The following is a 20888-nucleotide window of genomic DNA, read 5'->3' as shown; positions in this document are numbered from 1 at the left end:
GACCATTCTGGGAAATACACTTTCTTTCTTGCCAAGAGTTAGATGAAAAGATGGATACCACTTATATGTGTGAATGCTAAATATCAAGATACAGCCAACAGCTGGTTAGGTTTTTGTACAGATTAAACAAATCAGATGTTGTAGTGTGCAGTGTTAGTAAGTGGACAGTCCACTAACTAAAGTCCACTGTGGACTTTAGAGGTGCTGTAAGGCAGATTTTGTTAAAACCAGGATAATTGCCTTCCTTTGTTTGCAGTCTTTGCCTTAGCTAAGCCTAAACCTAAGCTAGCGTACAGACAGGAGAGCAGTATCAGTCTTATCTACCTCTCAGCATGAAAGCAAATATGTACATTTCCCAAATATATCAACCTAATACTTACTAATACTTACTACTTATATAGTCTTTATTGTCTTACAGGAAATTTGTTTTTACAGCCTGTGCATATTCCACACAGAAACATACAGGTAGCCACACTGCAAACATACTGATGTACTGTACATAAACACATATTGATACTTACTACTTATTAATACTTACTGTTATACTTACTGATACTAGTACATTAGATAATAGTACACTACTTGTACTGTTAAACTACTTTATTTCTCAGATCTAGATTGCTGGGGAATCTAGACACTGTTTAAACACACAAAATGTAATTTTCTGCTGCCCGGGGTCTCTCAATCAAAACAATAACAAAATTGACATCATGAAGTAGCATGGGATCATGGGAGTTGTTGTCTTCATAGTTAAACAACCAACATTGCCATCATTGCAGTCAGCTTCTCCAGGTTAAGATTCCTTCATTGTTCATCATTCAGGAGGTTTTAACTGAGAGCCAAATTATCTGCAGAGGTCTCCTCCTCTCCAAAACAAACGGACTCGGTGATTAAAACCAGTAAAAACACTGAATAAAGCAGTTTCATATTAAAAATCAGTGTTTCTTCCCTGCTGTTCAGCGGACACAGGACATTCAGAGGGGCTGCGAACCGAGCTTCCACAAATGTTTGCTCTGCTTTTTTCTCTAATTAGATACTTAGATCTTAGATACTTAGACACTACTTAGATCCAGATGTCTGATTACTAAAATCCTTCATCTGTTAAAAGATATACTTAAAAATGACCAAGATCTAAAAAGTGTATCGTCAAAATGTGGCTTAAAACTGGATAAAAAGTCAATTTATGACAGCTTCTGGTGGACACCCACAATGTTGATATGATATGATGCCTGACAGGCGACCAAATGAAATGGACCATTACCTTGATTAAAATTACAGATTTCTCTGAGTTTGAACATTGCTGGAAACATTTGGGATGATGTAAGTACACAGCTCAACAAAATATATAACTTCTCCTGTCAAAAATTAAATCACTTATCGTCTTGAAACAGTCACATAAATATCTCTTCTTTGAAAATGGCAGATATACTGCACCTAAATTTAGACAGGTTTGTTGTGTACACTAAGCCAGGGGCTCTCAACCTTTTGTAACTTAAGGCCCCACTTCTGATTGTTAAAAAATTTCCGAGGTCCACCTTCCCAAATAAATGAGATAAAAAAACATGACAAAAAAAAAGGAGAAAAAATAAACTGGGCTGTAAATATGTGTTATGCCACTTTTAGCTGCAATCACCAAAATAAATATTCTGCTTACCCTCAGTGAGATACTTGGGCTTGCTTCTGGGAAATAACGAGGTCAGGTCGTGGTGGGATGGGTGAGAGGCTGACACGCAGAGTAGCATTCAAAGTTGCTTTCAGTTTGCTCCTTGCCTTTGATTTTGTGACAGTCACAATGGAAAACCCTGGCTCACATAAATAGGTGGTGGTGAAATGCAACAGAAATTTGATTGCCCATTTTGACAGAGAGGGATATTGACTACCCAGAATGAAGCCAGGTCAACTTGTGTGAGCTGAAGCTTCAGGCTGCTGTCTGCTGATACTTCCATCAGTTCATTTTCCAACACAGTGGACAGAGCCATGTCTTCTGAAGCAGGATACACAGAGAAAGGGTCCAAAATCCAAAGGTTACTATGTTGTGGGTCCTCTGGGAAGTAGTGTGAGTGAGTTAAATAATGGCTTATAGCACTGGATATGTTGAAGTGATGAGAGGCCTTCGTATCAAATCGTCCCTCAATGACTCTTCTGTTCCAAAGAATAAGTTTTTTCTTGAAGCCCTCAATTTTGTCTGAAACCAAAAACACTGTGCTGTTTCTGCCCTCCAGTGTACCACCACCACCCACTATGACATCAATATTAAACATAAAGTAGAATTATCACCTCTCTGACAACATCAACAAAAACTGAAAATGTATAAGCTAAATTTATGGCAGAGCTGTTGTATTGGATTGCATTAGATTGCACAGGTGTTCCTTATAAAGTGGCCGGTGAGTGTATATCTGTTAAGTAGGCCAGTTTTGCACAAAGGTTAATATCAGTGTAATGCTCAGCAAGAGGGGAGTGCTACTCCTCCAGAAATGTGTGCACTCTCAGTTCAAAAAGGCAATTAAGCACACGTCCTCTTGAAAGCCACCTTACTTTACTGTGGTACAAGAGCTGCAAATGTTTTTTTTCTTTTCTTGAGCACATTTAGATATAAAAATAAGTAGCTTTGTAAATTATTTCTAATTTTAATCTAACCATTTGGCTGTACCACTGCCTGCGCAGCCCAAAAGATTTGGCACTCTGTAGCCCACTGGTTGAGAATGGCTGCACTAAGCATCTTTTTATTTTCAAAACAACCTGTAGTTATTATACAGGGGATTATTATATCTCATCATGAATATTATTTTTCTTTCATGAACATGGGGAGGTGCCTGCAGATTTTGAGTGTGTAGTTAGCCTTTAAACTTGGGCATAAAAATAGTGCGATGTCCAGGTGGAGATACTGGTGTAAGTGTTCATTAGTGAGTTTGCTGCAGCATGAGGTCTTTGCTGTATTCATTGTTAAAAATGTCATTTATTTTACAATTATTTTGCTGGAGGTTTGATTTGATGATTTTGACTCTGTGTTCTGGGGAATTTTTTGCTCAAATTGGGTTATGTTTGGTCTCGTCCTGGCGTTATGCGTTGCCACTCTTCACTATGGCCAAGTATTTCTCAGTCCACTTAAATGTGCAGTATGCACTGTCAACCTTTCTATTATAGTATATAGGACAGTTTTGAACAAGGTATTTCACTTTTTCAAATGGATCTCCTACATCTGACAACAACCTTGCAGTGGCGATGACCAAGTGGTTGAAAGATTAAAGGTGAGGTGATGTGATAGCGGTGTGTCACTTAAAAAACGGTCTAGGACAGGTTGCGGTGAAATTTTGTTCCCACTCCAGATTAAAGTGTTATTCGATCTGGATCAGAGTCTGCCTATTGAGTATGTATGACCTACATAGATGTGGTTTACAAAACCTACTCCACTTAAAGGCTTCAGGAGTTTTATCCTGTTTATTTCTTTGACACCAAGCCTTAACTTACTTTTTAAAAATACATTTTCTAACATTTTTGTACTCTTGTTTCAAATACTGTTATAGTTCAGAATCTGAAAACAATGACAGTGAGTCAGCAAGTCACAGCTGTTTCTTAAATTTTTAAAATGTTGTTTAATTTGTTACTACATTCAAAAAATGACACCCACCCTGATCTTAGACCCTCAATGACCGTAAGAAAATAATTATGAGGCAAAAAAGGAGGAAACCTTGCCAGGGCCTGTTCAAAGAGGGATCCTCTCTCTAGGACAGTCAGCAAATGGGTGCCAAAAGGGGTCTGATGATTACTTGATGGAGGAAGCCATGTCTTTGTAACCATCTTACCCAAAGCCTAATTTACCGTAAATGCAAAACACTTATAATTTCAATATGTATTTGGCTAAGACAATACTATAAAGAGAGGATACATGTTAACCATAAAGAGGGGAGTAATTAAATGTGTGTTGGTCAACCAGTCTCATTTGTTAGTGTTTGAGTTCAAGGGTCCATTCCACTAACGTTAGTCTCTGAGTGACGGCGTAGAAAGTATTCACAATATATTGAACGTTCGTCTCGCAAAGCTAATTATTAAGTCATTAAATCAAATCATGCTTGTAACCGCTGCATTTTATGAAGAGGAACTACAAGATATCTCTAGCATGTGCGCGCTGTTGACTGTCCGGGTGCTATACTGCCCTCGCAGTTTGTTATGCCTTTTTTGTCAAAATTACATTGGAATTTTCAACAAGTTAGGTTTTCCTGCCTATCTAACAAATTGATTTAGATAGGCAGGGAAACCCCTGATATAGACGGGGAGTTACAGTCACTGTTGATGTCAGTCATTGTTGGTGTCAGAAAAGTCATCTCATTTGAATTGTTTCCTGCCTCTCCTATCCTCTTCCTCGTCGTCTTTCCCCGGCTGTTTCCTGGATCCTGTAGGTGTTGGGTCTTCCTCTCTCACTTGCTAGTTGGCTTCTTTGGCATCCTCCTCCTCCATAGCACCAGCATCTTCAGCCAGATCACTGTGAGCAAGATAGTGACAAGTTTCGTCTGTAACAGCAAACTTGTCCTGTGATCTTAATCTTTTGCTGACTCTCTAATCTTCTGATTCATTGCCCTCTCTTGAACTTTTCCTGCATCTGCTAGGCAGTGGGTCATCAACCTCAGCAGCTGCATTGTGATCATTTCCAGGAATTTTGACAACATTTTCATTGATGTCATCATTGTCAGAATAGCAGTCAGAGCTGCTGTCAGCAAACTCGTCCCACCATTGGTAATGTTTGCTGCTTCTCTCTTCAGCTTCATGTCCATCCTCCTCTCTTGACCTCCTCCTGGATCCTCTAGGCAGTGGATCATCTTCTTCTTCATCCTGGTTGACTTCCATAACAACCTCAACCGCAGCAACAGCATCTTCTGCGTTTTCATTACGATTGTCATTGATATCAACATTGTTGTTAACAAAGTTAATCACAACCTTGTCACTGTTGTTGTCGTTATTGTTGTCATTGTCATTATTGTAATTGTTGATGTTGCCATTGTCATCATTGTTGTCAGTCGTTGTTGTCGTTGACATTATTGTTGTCATTATTGTTTTCATTGCCGTCATTGTTGTCATTTTCATTATTGTCATTGTCATTATTGTAGTTGTTGATGTCTCCATTGTCGTTGTTGTTATTATTGTTATTGTTAACATTGTTGTCAGCATCATGTTGGTTCTCTGGTCCCTGGAACACACCCAGCACTACGCCAAAGCCCAACTCTTCTCCATGATTTATGAGAAAGTCCATCCAGGCAATCAGTACCAGGTTAAGCTGATCTGCTGGTGGCCGATCTCCTCTTGGCAAAAAAGGCAGTGGAATAATTGGACCTGAGAGATCATTTAGACATTTAGGTTACCATTACCATTCATGAAATTAAAATGGAAATCAATTTATAGCTTGTTGCTTTTGGAAAGACCACACATCAGAGATGTCTGTGTGAAACGAAGAACCAAGTACATACGATTTCGACCATTGTGGCTTCCGTCTCCTCTTCCATCCATTGTGACTAAAAGGATCAGACATTGAAACATTGGAATTTTGGTGAGGGAACAATCAACATTTCTAAACATTAAGTAAAATGAATGAAAATTTGCTTTGTGGCTTTAAGAGAAGTTTACAAAACATAAATGTTAAAGGGTAACTACACACTCAAATTCTGCTCCCAGCATATTTAAAAAATGCAACAGATGACTGGGGAGCAACTACTGTAGGAAGCGTGGCTATGTAGTATGTGATGTGGGTGGTCAGGGGACACCGACTGACCACTGCATAACCATAGCTGCTGTTTGTTTATCATATTTAATGTTACCGTCATCAGCCCTGAATATAGAACAGTTGTGTTGTGTTTACTGCCACAGATACAGAATAAATCTCTAATTCATATACGCCGTCGTCTTTGCGCCGTCAATTATCAAGCTTGCTAACACTACCAGCAGTTATACATGATAGACACAAACTGGGGCTACAGTTAGTCAGTGCTATTTATACTTGGTGGGGCAGCTGATATACAGAATAGACCCTGAAGGCTTGCCTTTTAAGTCAATGATTATGGGAGTGGCCGAGAAGTCGACTAAACTGAATTTTCAAATCCAAGCAGACACAAATAAGCTAAAGTTTGAGCAGAAAAAAGCAGTTTTTACACACAATATGTATATCATTGGAAAAATCACATCACACATCACATCACATCCAAATTATCCAAAGTAAGCATATGTGATTATGTGTACAGTGTAAAAAATGATTTAGTGTCCTCCTACCCCCTTGTCAAGTGCTGTTGCTTCTGTAGCAAGTGAGCTAAACAACATATGCTTGCTTTGAGGCTGTCGGCAGCCAGCAAGCAAAAACAGCTGAAGGAGAGGTTAACGGATGTTTGGGTGCACCTTTCAGACTTATCACCCTTTCTGAGCATTATGTCAGGAGGACTTTCAAGAAACCAAATTATCAGAAATTGAACACAAGAAGTTAAAACCCAACATATAACTCAAAGAAGAAATGAGTCTCAATTTTGATTTATAAAAAAGTACCATAATCCATAAACACACCATCACTGACCCTGAAGGACGCTATCTTAATATCGATGGAACAATTAACAGCCACAGTGTAACAATTGCAAGCATCTATGGCCAAAATACGGATGAACCAACATTCCTACAGGATTTTTCAACATCAACTATCATAATCGGAGGTGACTTTAATACAGTCATCAACACAGCACAGGACAGATCAACAGATTCTTGAAATTCATTTTCAAGAATTGACAATTTCCTAACCAGTAATTTGATGATGATCAATATATCCGACACCACAATCCACCCAATTACTATTTCAGACCCTGCCCCAATCTAATCTCAAACAAAAAACTCAAAACTAAGCCCACCCAAAGATGGTGCTTTAACACATCATTACTTCAAGACAAAGATTTGACACATACTTGAAGAAAGAGTGGACATACTTCTTGGAAACAAACAACTCTCCAAATACCTCACCTATACTACTCTGGGGAATGTCAAAAGCAATACTGAGAGGAAAAATCATCTCTTACTCATCACATAAGAAAAAGAAAGAACAAGAACAGGAAAACAAACTGGAGGAGAAAATCAAACAATTACACAATTCCTATGCAGTCAACCCGACTGAACAAACTCAGAAAGAAATCAGAGAAACCAAATTTCAACTTGACAACATTACTAACAAAAAACACAGTTCTATTACAAAGGCTATGCTACAACCATTTATATACATACATATACATAATGATAGATCTGGCAGATACCTAGCAAACCAACTCAAAGGCAATGAAGAAAAATCATATCATATCAACAAGGAAGACTCAGTGAGGAATATCACCGAGGACCCACAAACCATAAATAATATCTTAAAAACATACTACTGTAAATTATATAAAAATGACAAAAGAACAAAAATAATCAGAAATAGATATTTTTGGATAAAATCACATTACCTACACTAAACAAACATCAGGCTGATGTCTTGAATACTCCACTAACATCAATAGGATATGAAAAAGCAAACAATAAAGCCCCTGACTGAATGGTTTCCTTGCTGAATTCTATAAGCACTTCATTTTCACCTCTATTCACCAGAATGGCAGATGATATAAAGAGATCAAAATCCATCCCACAACATATGAATACAGCACTCATATCAGTACTACTTAAACCAAATTAAGACCCAACCCTCTGCTCAAGCTAGCCCCTATTATTAATCAACACAGACATTAAAATCATTAGTAAGGTATTAACAATTTGAATTCAATCAATCAATTTCATCTCTCCTCCACCCAGATCAAACGGGAGTCATTAAAAGCAGACATTCCTCAAACAGTACACACTGCCAAATGTCCACTCTCACCGTCACTATTTGCCTTATTCATTGAACCATTAGTCACAATAATAATCAAAATAACAGCATCACCAGCATCACAACAAACAACATAACACACAAAATCAGTCTCTACGCAGATGACATACCATTATTTCTACAAAATCCAAATAAATCATGTAATGAAGTTATCAGAATCATAAGTGCCTACTCTAACCTCTCAAAAAGCAACTATTTTACTATTGTTGCAGCATATATAGAATATTACACCTCAGAACCTACTCTTCTCCCTCACCACAGGCAATATCACATATCTAGGTATAAAAATATCCCCAATACTGTCAGAATTATTTTATCTCAACTTCACTCCATATCAAAAACAGTAGAAGACGACTTAAACCACTGGGTGACATAACCACTATCTATCATGGGCCGAGACTCTACTGTAAAGATATTACAAAAAATCAATTCCAAATTCACAATGATCCCAGTCTAACCCACAGTCATATGGTTTAACGCAGTAGACACACTCATAACAAAATTCCATTGGAAAAACAAAAAACCCAGAAAAGAACTAACCACATCAAAAAAATCAAAAACTCAAGGGGAGCTAGAGGCACCAAACATCCAGTAATATTACCTGGCCAACCAACTACAATATATTGCGAAATGGATTCACAAAATCCACCATCATCACTCATGGCTGGATATAGAACAAACAGAATGCAGAAACACTTCAAAAACACTATAATAGCCACACCTCTGTCAGCCTGGTGTAAAGGCAATAAAATGACACACTTTATAATGTCACCTAGCTCACATACACCCATTTGGCACAACCCAGATTTTCTTGTCAACAAATCACCCATGACAAGCACCAAATGGAAGGGAAAAGGCATAACACATCTACACCACATCTTACCTTCCAACAGTTAATGCAAGTATGGTATTGGGGAGAGGCAATACTTACAATACACCCAATTAAAGCATGTAATCAAGGCAAAAACCATCACATCCAATAACAACCTTCAACCACCACCCCCATTTGGACATCAATAAAATTGCAAACTCAAACAAACCTCTGTCCAATTACACAAACTTTTATCTTTTATCACCAATAATGACTTCTGGATTAAAATATGCAAAAATACCTTCAACATGTCCATTGACACTATCACAAGACTAATTCAATACCAAGTACTAATCCTACACATACATTTATTAATATTTCTTCTATTTGAACTCTTTATTGCACAAATTGAAGGAACTGGCAGGACATTTCACTGTGATTGTACCTTATATGATTACATGTGATAAATAAACTTGATTGTTTGATAAATTATAGACTACATTATGCAGAATGATAATATATATAGGCTTAAAGACTTACCTTTGAATTGGTCTGTAAAACTGTAAATTACGAAGCAGCTATAAGTTGGTGATTGTCTGTTGCAGAAATATGTATTTCTGAAAAAAACTGTTCGTCTTCAAGGAAAAACTGCAGGCTCTGCAATGTGTTTTTAACTAAATGAGTCCAGAATCCAGAAATCACAGGCAACTTAATCCATTCTATTGTGATGTAATAAACACTATGTCATAAAGTTGAGTTCTAGAATTCTATTATCTCACAACAATATCATAATTACATTGACAGGGACCAGCTATGGCACACATTACATCAGAAAATAAATATGGGCCCATTTCAAATGTTTATATATGAAAAGATCAATGTTGACACCTTGCTTAAAGGCAACTTAAAGGAGTGGGTCAGATTTTTCCAAGTTTACCTATAATATCCCAATTCCTATGGAAAAAAAGAAAACCAACAATAAACTGATCCTAACCAGAATTACCTGTGTATCCAAAGCTCCTCTGTGCCAGTGACTTCTACAGTTGTCCAGAAACTATTAAAAATACATCAATGAGCCACACTGTTTCACTGGGTGACATGTTCCTTCATTACCATATGGTGTCATCTGTGTTTGGCTTTAGGATTTACCTGTCTGCTCTGTTTCTTCAGGTGCTCATTAGGGCAACTGGTGTCACCTTAGGGCCCTTGGTGTGGCCAGGTTATTAACACTGGGCTGCAGCTGAGGCAGCGCTCTCTCTATGTGTCGTTCTCTTCTCTCCCCTCCAGTTACCTGTTTTTGTTTGGTTTAGTTATGTTGCCTTAGTTTTGTTATCCTTTAATTTCTTGCACCTCACAATGCACACACACATCTTACGCTCATGCACACCATACACCACTGATGCTACTGTTATTGACACTCCATGCCTTTTATACTTAGTTCATTCTTTAATTTGGTTTAATTTGGATTTTATAAAATATCTTGTTTAAATGTTGACATGGTGTGTTTCCCTTTTGTTGTGGCCACTTGAGCCAGGTTATAACACATGAACTTTGGCACTGTAGTTTATTTTGAGTCAATCCCACATACAGTCCTGCTGCTGAAAGTACCTCACTAAAGCACCAAATCCATGGCAGAAAATAGTCCCCAGCAAATGCTCTATTTACTCCTGTTTGAGTAGTGTTTGCTTAAAACTACAGTGCCCAGCCTCAAGTCAAGTATGGACAGAAGGAACAACAACAGTGACCAGTAACTCTTTTGATGTGCGTATGGGCACATGAGTATTGTATTACGATACAATCGAAGAAATTAGTTTGTCCTGTAATGTCAGACCTTCCTATTATAATTTGACTCGTCAAACACAGGCGTAGCTAATAACATTATTAATAGCTGTATTGTACTTAGGTGTGCCACTATCAGGGCTCTGGTGATGTGCATGTTGGCTCATTGGCATGGATTAAATGTTTGTCGCGAATAAGAGTGTAATGGAAGCTCTCAGATATACTTTTAATTAAGAGTTTTTTTTTTAAATACAGCTCAACTGGATAGGTCAAATGGTTAACCTGTACACTGTATGTTAAGATCAACATTTGCTAGCATCGATTGTAAGATGAATGTACAGTTGTCTGCTATAGCTGACAGAGTGATCAATATTTAATTATATTCATTGCTTGTTAGAATAGAGCAATTTCCACTAAAATGCCACTCACAACCATTTCTCAGTTCACTTATACTTTATTCTTTACTTACATTTTCTACTTTTAGGGTATGTCTGATGAATAGTTTGATCATTGGGATTTTACCCTGACAGTGTATGTCCTGTGTCCTGACTTTTAAAATTCAAAACTGGAGGTAATTATGTTGGAGGAAACTGTTGGATAAAAGTTTTATGTTTCATTTTATTCAAGAGTGATTGGACTGAAAGCGTTTTTATCCCACCTGGATGTAGAGATGACAGTGCCAGCAGGAAGTGAGCAGAGGAGGGACTGTCTGCATTATCCAGCCATGGGTTACACAGAGTTCAACATCTGGTCAAAAAGACAACAGACAGAGTCACTCGTCCGTGACAGCAAGTGAGGAGCATGAGAGATAAAGGGGAATGGACAAGACTATTTTTTGCTAATTATAGCGTGTCAAAAAGAATGGCAAATAACCAGAGCCCCGGGGATCCGGCCAATTCTGACCAAAATTAACACTGCTCTGTGCAGCTTTCTGCTACTTTCATCAAATTGTTTCCTGGCCCAAAAAGCTAAAACAATGCCAGACCATTTAAAATCGTGGGCACAGTGACTTGTTCTACTGAACCGGTGCCAAACCAGCCAGTGCCAGTCAATAGTGGACATGCAGAACATGAACTAAATTCTTATCCTAACCTCACCAGCGCAAAACACATGCCTAACCCCAAAAGTAATGCTGAACACGTTTAATATTGACTTTTTTGTATACTATAGCCATGTTGCTCCAGGGATGGCAATATCAGTTGGTCAGTTGGTCCACCACTTAGGTCCAGACTGAATTATCTCCACAACTGTTTAATGGATTGCCATGAAATTCTGTAAACAGGGTGCGAACTATGCTGTGGCTTTCAGGGGAGCTAACTTTGATTATCGGGGGAGAAATTTAGGGTAAATTTCTGAGTAAGCTTCCTTGTTTTCTTTTTGACATATCTGTATGCTCACTACAAAAGAGAGAAATGAATAATGACAATTTGGAGAAATGCAAAGTAATGCGCAGACTGAGTGGGAATAAGAAAGTTTGTTTTTTACTGATCTTTGAGTTAAAGTGAGTCAAGTTTATGATATTGCACCGCCACACTTCGATGGTGATGGCAAGAATAGCATGCATGCTGGTATCTTTATTAAAGTGAATCAGTGATAAATCACCCTCATGCATGAATCATACATCAATAATAGCCTAATTTTACGCATGAGCCATGATGATGAAAATACAGAAAAATAGTAATGCATGGCAAAAATAGCATATTGTCGATATTTTAGAGACGTCCCAAAATTTCACAAATCATGTTTTCAGGGCAACTTCAGTCTAATTAAGAGGAGCCAAGCTCCCCCTGGCTCCCCTGTAGTTCACACTCTGTTTGTACAGATATTCATGGTCCCCAAGGGATGAATCCTTCCAAGTTTGATGAACCCTGGATTCTTCCTTTAGCATCTCCAGCGAGTCAAAGTTTTCACTTATCCAGTGAAATAAGCTATCTCAATTTTTATTACATGGATTGACACATAAGCTTGTACATACATTCATGGTTCCCTGACTCTTCCTCTAGCAACATTAGGGTTGACATTTGTGTTTTTTAGTGAAATTAATCAACAACTGTTGAATGGATTGCCAGTACAGACATTCATGTACCTCTAAGGATGAAGCATAAATTTGTTAATCCCTGACTTCTCATATAGGCCGACCTCATGGTCAAAACATCAGTCGGTATGACCAAATGCCTTCAAAAAGAGCCATACTTTGTATTTGGTGCTAATTAGCAAATTATAGCATGCTAACATGCTAAACCAAGAACATGGTAAAAAGTATACCTTCTTGCATTAGCACTGTGACACTAGCATTTAGCTCAAGGCACTAAATTAGTACAGGGCTGCCAGACTGTCTTTTTAAGGTCCGAACTTACCTATTATTTGCAGTGAATATGACCAAATGTCATAACAGGTTAATTTCAGATTTAATAAAATAAGGAAAGTAGCTAATTTGCTAACTCTTCACAGACCAGAGCTAGCTAGCTTAAGTATCAATAGATATACAATAGTTGTATTGCCAGTCAGTGCTTTAAAATGAATGTGTATTCATTATAGTGAATTGGCCATTGATAATTACCTAGTCATGCTAGTGACAAAACATTAATTTACTAATTCAGAGTTTTATAGTTGTAGTTTAGGAGTTGTTGCATTTAGGTTTTTACACAATAGCACTCAGATTAATGCAAATAAAATATGTGCGGTGCAGCTATATGAAAATGGTGAGTATATAGGAACAAGTCAATGATTATCCTGGTGATTCAGAAAACATTTGCCATTTGTTTTGTCATGTCTCCATTTGCCAGCTGGAGAGCTGCCGTCTAAAGTTGCTTTGCTGTTGCGTCTTTTTTTAGCCCGCACGCCTTCAAGCTGCTGGCTCGGTGTTGGAAGTAATGTGCAATAGTTTTAGTCAATGGACGCTGGTGTTTGCAGGGTTTGTCTGAGCTTGAGACTGCGCTAATACTTGCAACAAAAAGCAGCAGTGAGTGTCCCGTTTGCAGCCCCGGTGTCAACTTGTGTGTGTGACCGCCTACTGAAGCCTGATTTCGGGGAGAGACGCGCTGCAATGGACCGGTGAGGCTGCCACTGTATGGAGGAAGGATTCACTGCAGCAAGTCAAACATTTTACTCTATCTGTTGGTCCAGATCAAGCCAGAGAAAGCGTAATGTTTAAGTCGACTCGTTTTTATGTTTGACTAATGTTTGGAGTTATGATAATGCAGTGACAGGTCGGAGTTGAGATGACTGATGGTAGAATGATAGAAATCTGTAAAAAAATGACCAAAAACATCATTTTTGGGACATTATTTGAATACAAATGTATATATAAATACTTATGTTTTATTAACATTACTCCTTTTCCCATGTTGCCTGCACAAATAGGGTTACACCTGCAGATATGAAAAAAAAACTTCATAACTTTTTACTTTTGAAACACAATATTTGCTCACACATATAGGCTATTGGCCAAGTTTAAATGACTTTGAACCTATCTCTAAAAATTCTATTATAGTATATTGGTCTTATTTCTACTGTGAAACCTTTCCAAAAATACTACACATCATAGTACCACATAGTATGCTTAGTAGTAGTTGTTTAATTTTAAGTGAAAGATAGCGTTAGTGGTGTTACAGGTGTTCTTTTAATCCAAAATAACACCTTTTACAGTTTTATAATGACATTTGTTAAAAATGTGCAAAATAACTGTAGGGAAGAAACTGAATAAACATGGTAAAACTTTAACAAGAGTGTCCCTTCAGTACAGTTCCTTTTTATTTAGTGAAAAAAAAACAGACATGAGGATTTCACTATAATAATTTGTTGATTTGAGGGTTCCTCCTGAGTTCTTAGTTTGCTGCAAAGTGGCATATGTTTGTTATAAGAGTGGAAATAGTATCTCTCTGTGTCTTTTGTCTCAGTGGAAGTGCGACACTGGAGCACTATAAGGCAGGCATGTTGCTGAGTGGTGTTGGTGATGCTCTAGGCTACAGGAACCAGCTGTGGGAGTACAACGAGTCGGGACCAGCCATTCACCAGGTAAGTGCCGGACTAATATCAAGGGGTCCTAGACAGGGTTTCCAGGGGCCTGAGACAGTGATGAGGAGTTAATACTATTATTATCATATTGTTATCATTTTTACATTTTCTAGCTCTATACTGAATCATAACTTACCGGTTGAGATAAGCTAACCTGCTGCTTAAGGAATATTTCACCTAAAACGTCTACCCTCGTCCTTCCTGTCCTTGCAGGAGCTGAAGGAGCTCGGCGGTCTGAAGAACATCAAGGCCGAGCTCCCTGACTGGCCGGTGAGCGATGACACAGTTCTGCATCTGGCAACGGCTGAAGGACTAGCGACTGGTGAGGTCAACATCACATTGTGCCGATTTTCTCTCTCTAGTTTCTGTCTCCCTTTCACTCATTCTGTTTTAATCGAGGAGTTGATTGGATTGATCTGATAGTCTGTGTCATTCTGATGAGGCCTCATCAGGACACACACCACACCCTCCTCCTCAAGAGCCCCAACTAAAGGTTAAATCTAATTTCCAGTCTTGCCTTGATTTGCTGCTTTATTACGGTTCTACACAAGTGGAGGGGAAATGGTAGAAATTCAACTTGACCTTTACTGTGATAAGGCAAACAAGCAGCCTTGTTAACAGATCTGATACATCTTTAAAAATGTTAATACGGACAGCATGTGCAGTTTGAACAAATTAACTCTTGCCCTCGCAGGGAAGATGGGGGAGGATCTCCTGCATGAGGTGGCTGCTCGCTATGTTGAGGCTATGAAAGACATGGAAGGGAGGAAACCAGGGCCTTCAAGCATTCTAGGTGAGAGGATACATTCATTTTTCAATATCACACACATGGGTATGGAAGCAGAGATCCCACACACTCACATTTAACCTTTTTAGGAGTCTCCCAGCTGAAGCCTGGGCAGGAAGGGGGCTTCAGAGTGCCCTATAACCCCGAGGGAACAGGCTGTGGAGCGGCCATGAGATCCATGTGCATTGGTCTGAGGTAACACACAATAAATATATAATAACTTAGTATTCTGAATGCATCCAGTTCACTGTCTGCCCTCCATGTTATATTACCCTCCAGGTTATATTTTTTAATCATTATGCAGTATTGCTTTCTTGAGCAGGTACAGGGCATCTTAATGATTAACTGAGTTGTACTTACTGTAAGCCTCTTTTTGAAAGATTTTTGGTGTCCAATAACTGAAGTTTTGGGATTAGTGGAGAAAAGGAATAACCTTGCAAATTGGTTTTGACAGTGAAAATTATTAGGGTGGGAGAGAGTGTCAGAGTAAGAGGAGGGAATTGTGATTTAGTTTTGGACTCAAGGCAGGATAGTCAGACCTTTTGAGTGCGCATGGGAGGGTCTTTTATATTTTCTTACCCTGAATTTGTGTTTTCTGTTTTCTCTCTTTTGTTTTCTTTACCCTTTCTTAGCAGTATAGTTAATAGTTACATAAATAGACAGAAAGAAACAAAAAGACAGCTTTCACTTGCACTTTGCCACATGCAGATGGCAACTGTTCTGTCTCTGTATCAGGGTTTTATTAGTGTGTGCATTGATGGCACACATTAGAAGTTCCACTGGGATAATAAGGCAGGGTGGTATACACCTTTCCTAAAATACTAAAAATCATACTTGATTTTGACAATGCTCACATTGCAGGGATACAAAACAGTCTAGTTCACCTATAAAAACTGAGATTAAACTGTAAAATATTACCTCAGTCTTTTCTAAATGCTATTATGAGCAATAGTGAAGGAAAAACTAGTAATTTTACAGGTGTTTTTTTTTTTTAAATTCACAACATTTCATTGAAAGTTTTAAAATAAAATGAGCAAAATTGGCTCCAATGTGCTAAACATCTACAACTAATATCACTGAACGAAAGAAAGTAAATGAACTTTGATAAAACACTTTCTCCTCTGTACTTGCATGTGTTACACCCACAGACCCAAAGATAGTAAGGAACCCAGATCCACCCATTAAACATGAACCACACACACACATATATATATATATATATATAGATACATAGGCAGTTGTGACAGATTTCAAATTATCAGGGTGCAAAGGGAACTTTACAGTAGTCCAACCTGATTCAGATGAATGAACGAGTTACATGTAATCAGATTGACATGCAAATCCTCTAACTTCTAACATGTTATTCAAGTGTTATAGAGCTGCCCTACTTATGTTACTGACATGACTTTCATGGTTAAGGTCAGAGTCAAAAATAACTCGCTGCATTACAGAGACAGTGACTGTAAGTGTGAATAAAGTTCCTGACTCAACAAATTGATTGGTCTTATTGCATAAAGAGATTAGCAAACTCATCAATCATTAATAATATTTGTTTAATCCACAAATTATTTTCTGAATCAATCGTTTAGTCTGTAAAATGCAAGAAAATTGTGAAAAGTTGCCGTTCGGGTTGCAGTTGACCTCATCCCAAGAAGACGCCCACAAATGTCTCATGTTGTCCAACCAACAGTCTAAAACCCAAAGAGATTCTCTTTACAATGAGAGAAGAAGCTAGCAATTGTTGGAGAATCTGGAGGAAGAGAATATTTGACATTTTTGCTTAAAAATTATTTGAACAACTGATCAGTTATCCATATATAATAGTTACTGATTAATTATCTGTATATCGACAAATCAGTTAATTGTTTCAGCTGTAAACTCGTTACATTCGGTTGTAGAGAGAAATCCGTCAGGGATTGGTTTGAAGGGATTTATCAGTTTGTTAGTTGTTGAAAAAAGAAACTTTCAGGCAGGTTGCAATTTCATCAAAATGCAATTTTAATCATTTATAATTTAAAAAAAGATGTTTGGATGTCTGATAGAAAAATTAATATAGAAGTGAAGTGGAATTATTACGTATTTTAGTCACTACGCAAGTTGGTTTAGAAAGCCAATGGCATGTATAAAACTTGACACTAAACATTTCACATTTACATTTACAGTTGAGGTACGCAGCTGCTGCTCTTATCCACAGTAATTTTTAATGAATGCAAAAGTGGAGTTAGTGTACGTTCTTTGATCACCAAGCAGACAGTAACGAATAAATAACACAGGTCCAGGGTTAAAGCACTGGCCAGAACCAGTAAAAACATAATATGGAGTCAATTAACACATGAAAAGAAGTAATTACAGTGTACATAATTTGTAGTCGAATAGTGTACGAACACAGAACACATCTCTCAGCACGTGATAGACCTCATTATGATTATGGAGAGAACTTCAGCAAAATATCCTCCCCAACAAAGGCTGATAAGGACTTCAATACTTTGTCCCCACCAGGTATCCGAAGCCTGATCAGCTGTTGTCGTTGGTGGCGGTTGCTGTGGAGACAGGCAGGATGACCCATCCTCACCCCACTGGTTTCCTGGGAGCCGTAGCGTCGGCCCTTTTCACAGCGTATGCCGTTCAGCGCAGGCCCATCACGACTTGGGGTCTTGGCCTGATCAATGAGGCCTGTCCGATAGCAAAGACCTTTGTTCAGGCTCGGGGCTTCGCCGTTGAGGAGGCGGAAAGAGACTGGGCCTACTTCTGTGACAAGTGGCAGTGGTATGAGCGGTTGAAATCTGGCTTGGTTAGGCTGTCGTGTTGCATTCAAGTTCAGCAACATCTGTCTGACCTATTTTAATCTCAAGGTTAACGGATGATGGCATGAGATTTGAATTAAAATGTCACTGGTCAGTTTCACTTCAGCTGCTAACCTCAAGCTAATTTTTATTCTAATCTATGGCTTCTGATAACAATAAGATCAATACACAAATTGTACTTTTCTGCTTAAATTCACAAGAAATCAGCATTCAAATGCCATCTTGTTTCCTTAATTTGACACATATACATCAGTTGTTGTTATAATGTCAGATGTTAAACATGGTCAAAAGTCCAAAACTTGAGGTGAACATGTTAAAATGCTCCCTGCAAGTCAGAAGCCAGGGCTTCAGCCTGCTATGAATGATTCATCTGTAATGTTACCTCTACTTCCTCCTTTCTATGACATCAGAGTGTTCGTGCATTTCCACAAACGGCCAGCCGTCCTGTAGTCTTTGTTGCTAAGGCTGTTAAGTTGTTTGACAGGTTGTTCATGTTGTCCACTCGCGTATTTCAGATCAGATTCAGGCTTGAACATGTACGGATGTATTTGAGAAGTTTTCATTTCGAGTAAAGAATGAGAAAAAGAACCTCTTACCTCTGTCTCCAGGTATCTGGACACGAGGTGCATCTCTACTGGGGTGGGGCCTGTGAATTGGCCGGAGTCCTATGGCCCAGCTGAGAGAGATGAAGTCTACAAGAGCTTCAGTCTGTCGGGCTGGGCAGGACGCAGCGGTCACGACGCTCCGATGATAGCGTACGACGCCCTGCTGGGAGCAGGCGCAGACTGGGAAGAGCTGATGAGCAGAGCGGGCTTCCATGGAGGTCAGAGGTTCAAACAAGAAAATGTCTGTTTGGCAGTTGTACAGATCCTGTGGGAAGACATGGAAGGCTTGACCTGAATCTTTAACATCTTAAATCTTAACCTAAACCTAATTATATTCTATTTTATGCCCGAACTTCACCATCACAAACCTTACTCCTAAACATTTCAATCTAAATCCAAACTTCTGGTTTAGTTGGATGATCACAGCACATCTCCTACCATACATTCCTCCTCCTAACATTCCTCGTCTTGTTTTAAGAGAGGTTTTTCCAAAAATCAAGTGCACATTTGCTCAGACATATCACTCATGTGGAGTGATGGTCTAAACTGTAATTGGTCCTCGTGTTGAGGACAGAAGCAGGTCTGTAGAAGCTAGATAAATTAAGTATGATATAGCGATTAACTGAACAAGCAGTCTTTAAAATTATGAAACGCGTGAACAGTTTTGGTGCAAAATGTTTTGTTGAATTTAAACTTGCAATTTTGGCTACTTACTTTTTTTACTGTAAGATCATATGTTGAACATGTTAGAGAACAGTTGCATATTTATATATCCAGCAGATCAAGCAACATTATTAATTGGAGTCATGTTTCAGGCCACCTGATGAATTTAAGTCCAATATTCACTCTCCTTTTAGCTGTCTTTGGTCTCCACCAACTCCTGAGGGAAATATTTGTCTCTTTAGCTGTGAAATGTTGCACTTAGTTCTCTAGCTAGTCACTAACTTTGTCTGTCTACCATTTTGGTGACAGGCAGGTTGGATTTTAGAGCTGCTTTACTACAGCTGAGTGTTGTGGTGGAAAATGAAAAAAAGAGCTAAAACTCACTATAAACTCTGCAGAGCTGAGTAGAACTGCAGTCTTGTGATAATTCTGTTGGTTCGTTGCTACAGTTGACCCCTTTCACATAAAAGTAGTCGTATAATCAATTGTTAACATTAGAAAATATTGACTATAGCAGCTTTAAAGGTCAGCAAAAGCCAAAATATAAAAGATTTCATTAAAATGATAAAATTCTGCTTCATCACAGGACGTTTGCTCATGCTGCTCTCTCTGTGGCTTTCTCTCTCTCTCCTCCCGTTCAGGTGACAGTGACAGCACAGCAGTGATCGCCTGCTGCTGCTGGGGTCTCCTCTACGGCACCAAGGGGGTCCCAGAAGGCAACCACTCCAACCTGGAGTACCGGGACCGACTGGTGCGCTGCGCCGAGCAACTCTACGCCATTTCGCACTAAGAAGGCCACAGCAGCTTGCCGCACTGACCGAGTGTGTCCCATCGCGGTGCAGTAAAGGGAAACTAGGCCACACACTCTGACACATTGACGTAGGACTAGTCGGTGCGTCCAACAGTACATTGATCTTGAGTGCTGTCACTGAGCCACCAAGTGCGGTGTCATGCTTGCCTGAAGGGGAAGCAGAGTGTCCCACTAACCCAAAGAGTCATTTCTGCCACAACAAGGGCTGCGTGCCTCATGATGTTGGCACTGGGGTTGGTGAATTAAGAGGGGTCCCCCTAGTGACCACTTTAAATTACCATGCAGAGCTGTATCACTGACAAATTCAAGCTAATGAGAATGTGAAGAGAATACATAAAGTCCCCTAGGAGGTAATTACTTCATTTTGTCAGCATGACATAATAGCAAATGCTTAGCGGGCTTCAAATTAAATGTGCTCTCGTTTTTGTATAATGAAAGATACATTTCTGCATCTCATTATGGTTACTTACTGTTACTTCACGCAGTGCAGGGCAAAAATGTAACTGCGATACTGTAGGCAAGCACAATTAATGAAAACAATAAATTAAACAAACAAAGCTTTGTAGTAGAGTTGAAAACTTTATTTTTTGGTCATTGTTGTTTTTATATTTTTTTTGTCTTGTCCATTTTTTATTAATTATATTTTCCTAAAGAAGAGAAGAAGGGCAAAGGGGTGGTTTGAACTACTGGATCGAGTTTAAAAAAGAAAAGTGATTTGCTAAAAATCCCCTC

At 38.7% G+C, this 20888-nt stretch overlaps 2 protein-coding genes and 1 long non-coding RNA gene across 5 annotated transcripts in view; 1 reads left to right on the top strand and 2 right to left on the bottom strand.

The window, feature by feature from the left end:
• Positions 1-2161, bottom strand: part of LOC121886400 (double C2-like domain-containing protein alpha) — a 56870-nt gene extending 54709 nt beyond the window's left edge. Inside the window, exon 1 of the mRNA XM_042396328.1 lies at positions 1655-2161. The gene's annotated coding sequence lies outside the window, so the exon portion shown is untranslated. The remainder of the gene's footprint in view (positions 1-1654) is intronic.
• A 2934-nt stretch (positions 2162-5095) lies between these two features.
• LOC121886644 lies at positions 5096-11119 on the bottom strand. Of its 2 annotated transcripts, XR_006092804.1 has the most exons (4): positions 9840-11119; positions 9231-9744; positions 5460-5504; positions 5096-5325 (listed from the first exon to the last, which is right to left on the bottom strand). It is a non-coding gene; the product is annotated as an uncharacterized LOC121886644 (long non-coding RNA). The 2 variants fall into 2 exon arrangements; XR_006092803.1 differs by having other exon boundaries at positions 9231-11119.
• A 1702-nt stretch (positions 11120-12821) lies between these two features.
• adprh (ADP-ribosylarginine hydrolase) lies at positions 12822-20739 on the top strand. 2 transcript variants are annotated; one of them, XM_042396807.1, is made up of 9 exons: positions 12822-13171; positions 13383-13523; positions 14369-14486; positions 14700-14808; positions 15181-15279; positions 15363-15468; positions 17773-18039; positions 18686-18900; positions 19987-20739. In XM_042396807.1, exons 2-9 carry the CDS (start codon positions 13516-13518, stop codon positions 20133-20135), a joined length of 1071 nt encoding a protein of 356 aa, XP_042252741.1. In that variant the 5' UTR covers positions 12822-13171; positions 13383-13515; the 3' UTR covers positions 20136-20739. The 2 variants fall into 2 exon arrangements, with proteins under 2 accessions (XP_042252741.1, XP_042252740.1); XM_042396806.1 differs by having other exon boundaries at positions 13304-13523.
• The last annotated feature ends 149 nt before the right edge of the window (positions 20740-20888 follow it).

The sequence above is a fragment of the Thunnus maccoyii genome, chromosome 20 (genome assembly GCF_910596095.1).
Source record: "Thunnus maccoyii chromosome 20, fThuMac1.1, whole genome shotgun sequence".
NCBI classification, from domain to species: domain Eukaryota; kingdom Metazoa; phylum Chordata; class Actinopteri; order Scombriformes; family Scombridae; genus Thunnus; species Thunnus maccoyii.
Note: the sequence above shows the minus strand (reverse complement) of the source record. Positions and strands in the feature narration are given on the sequence as shown.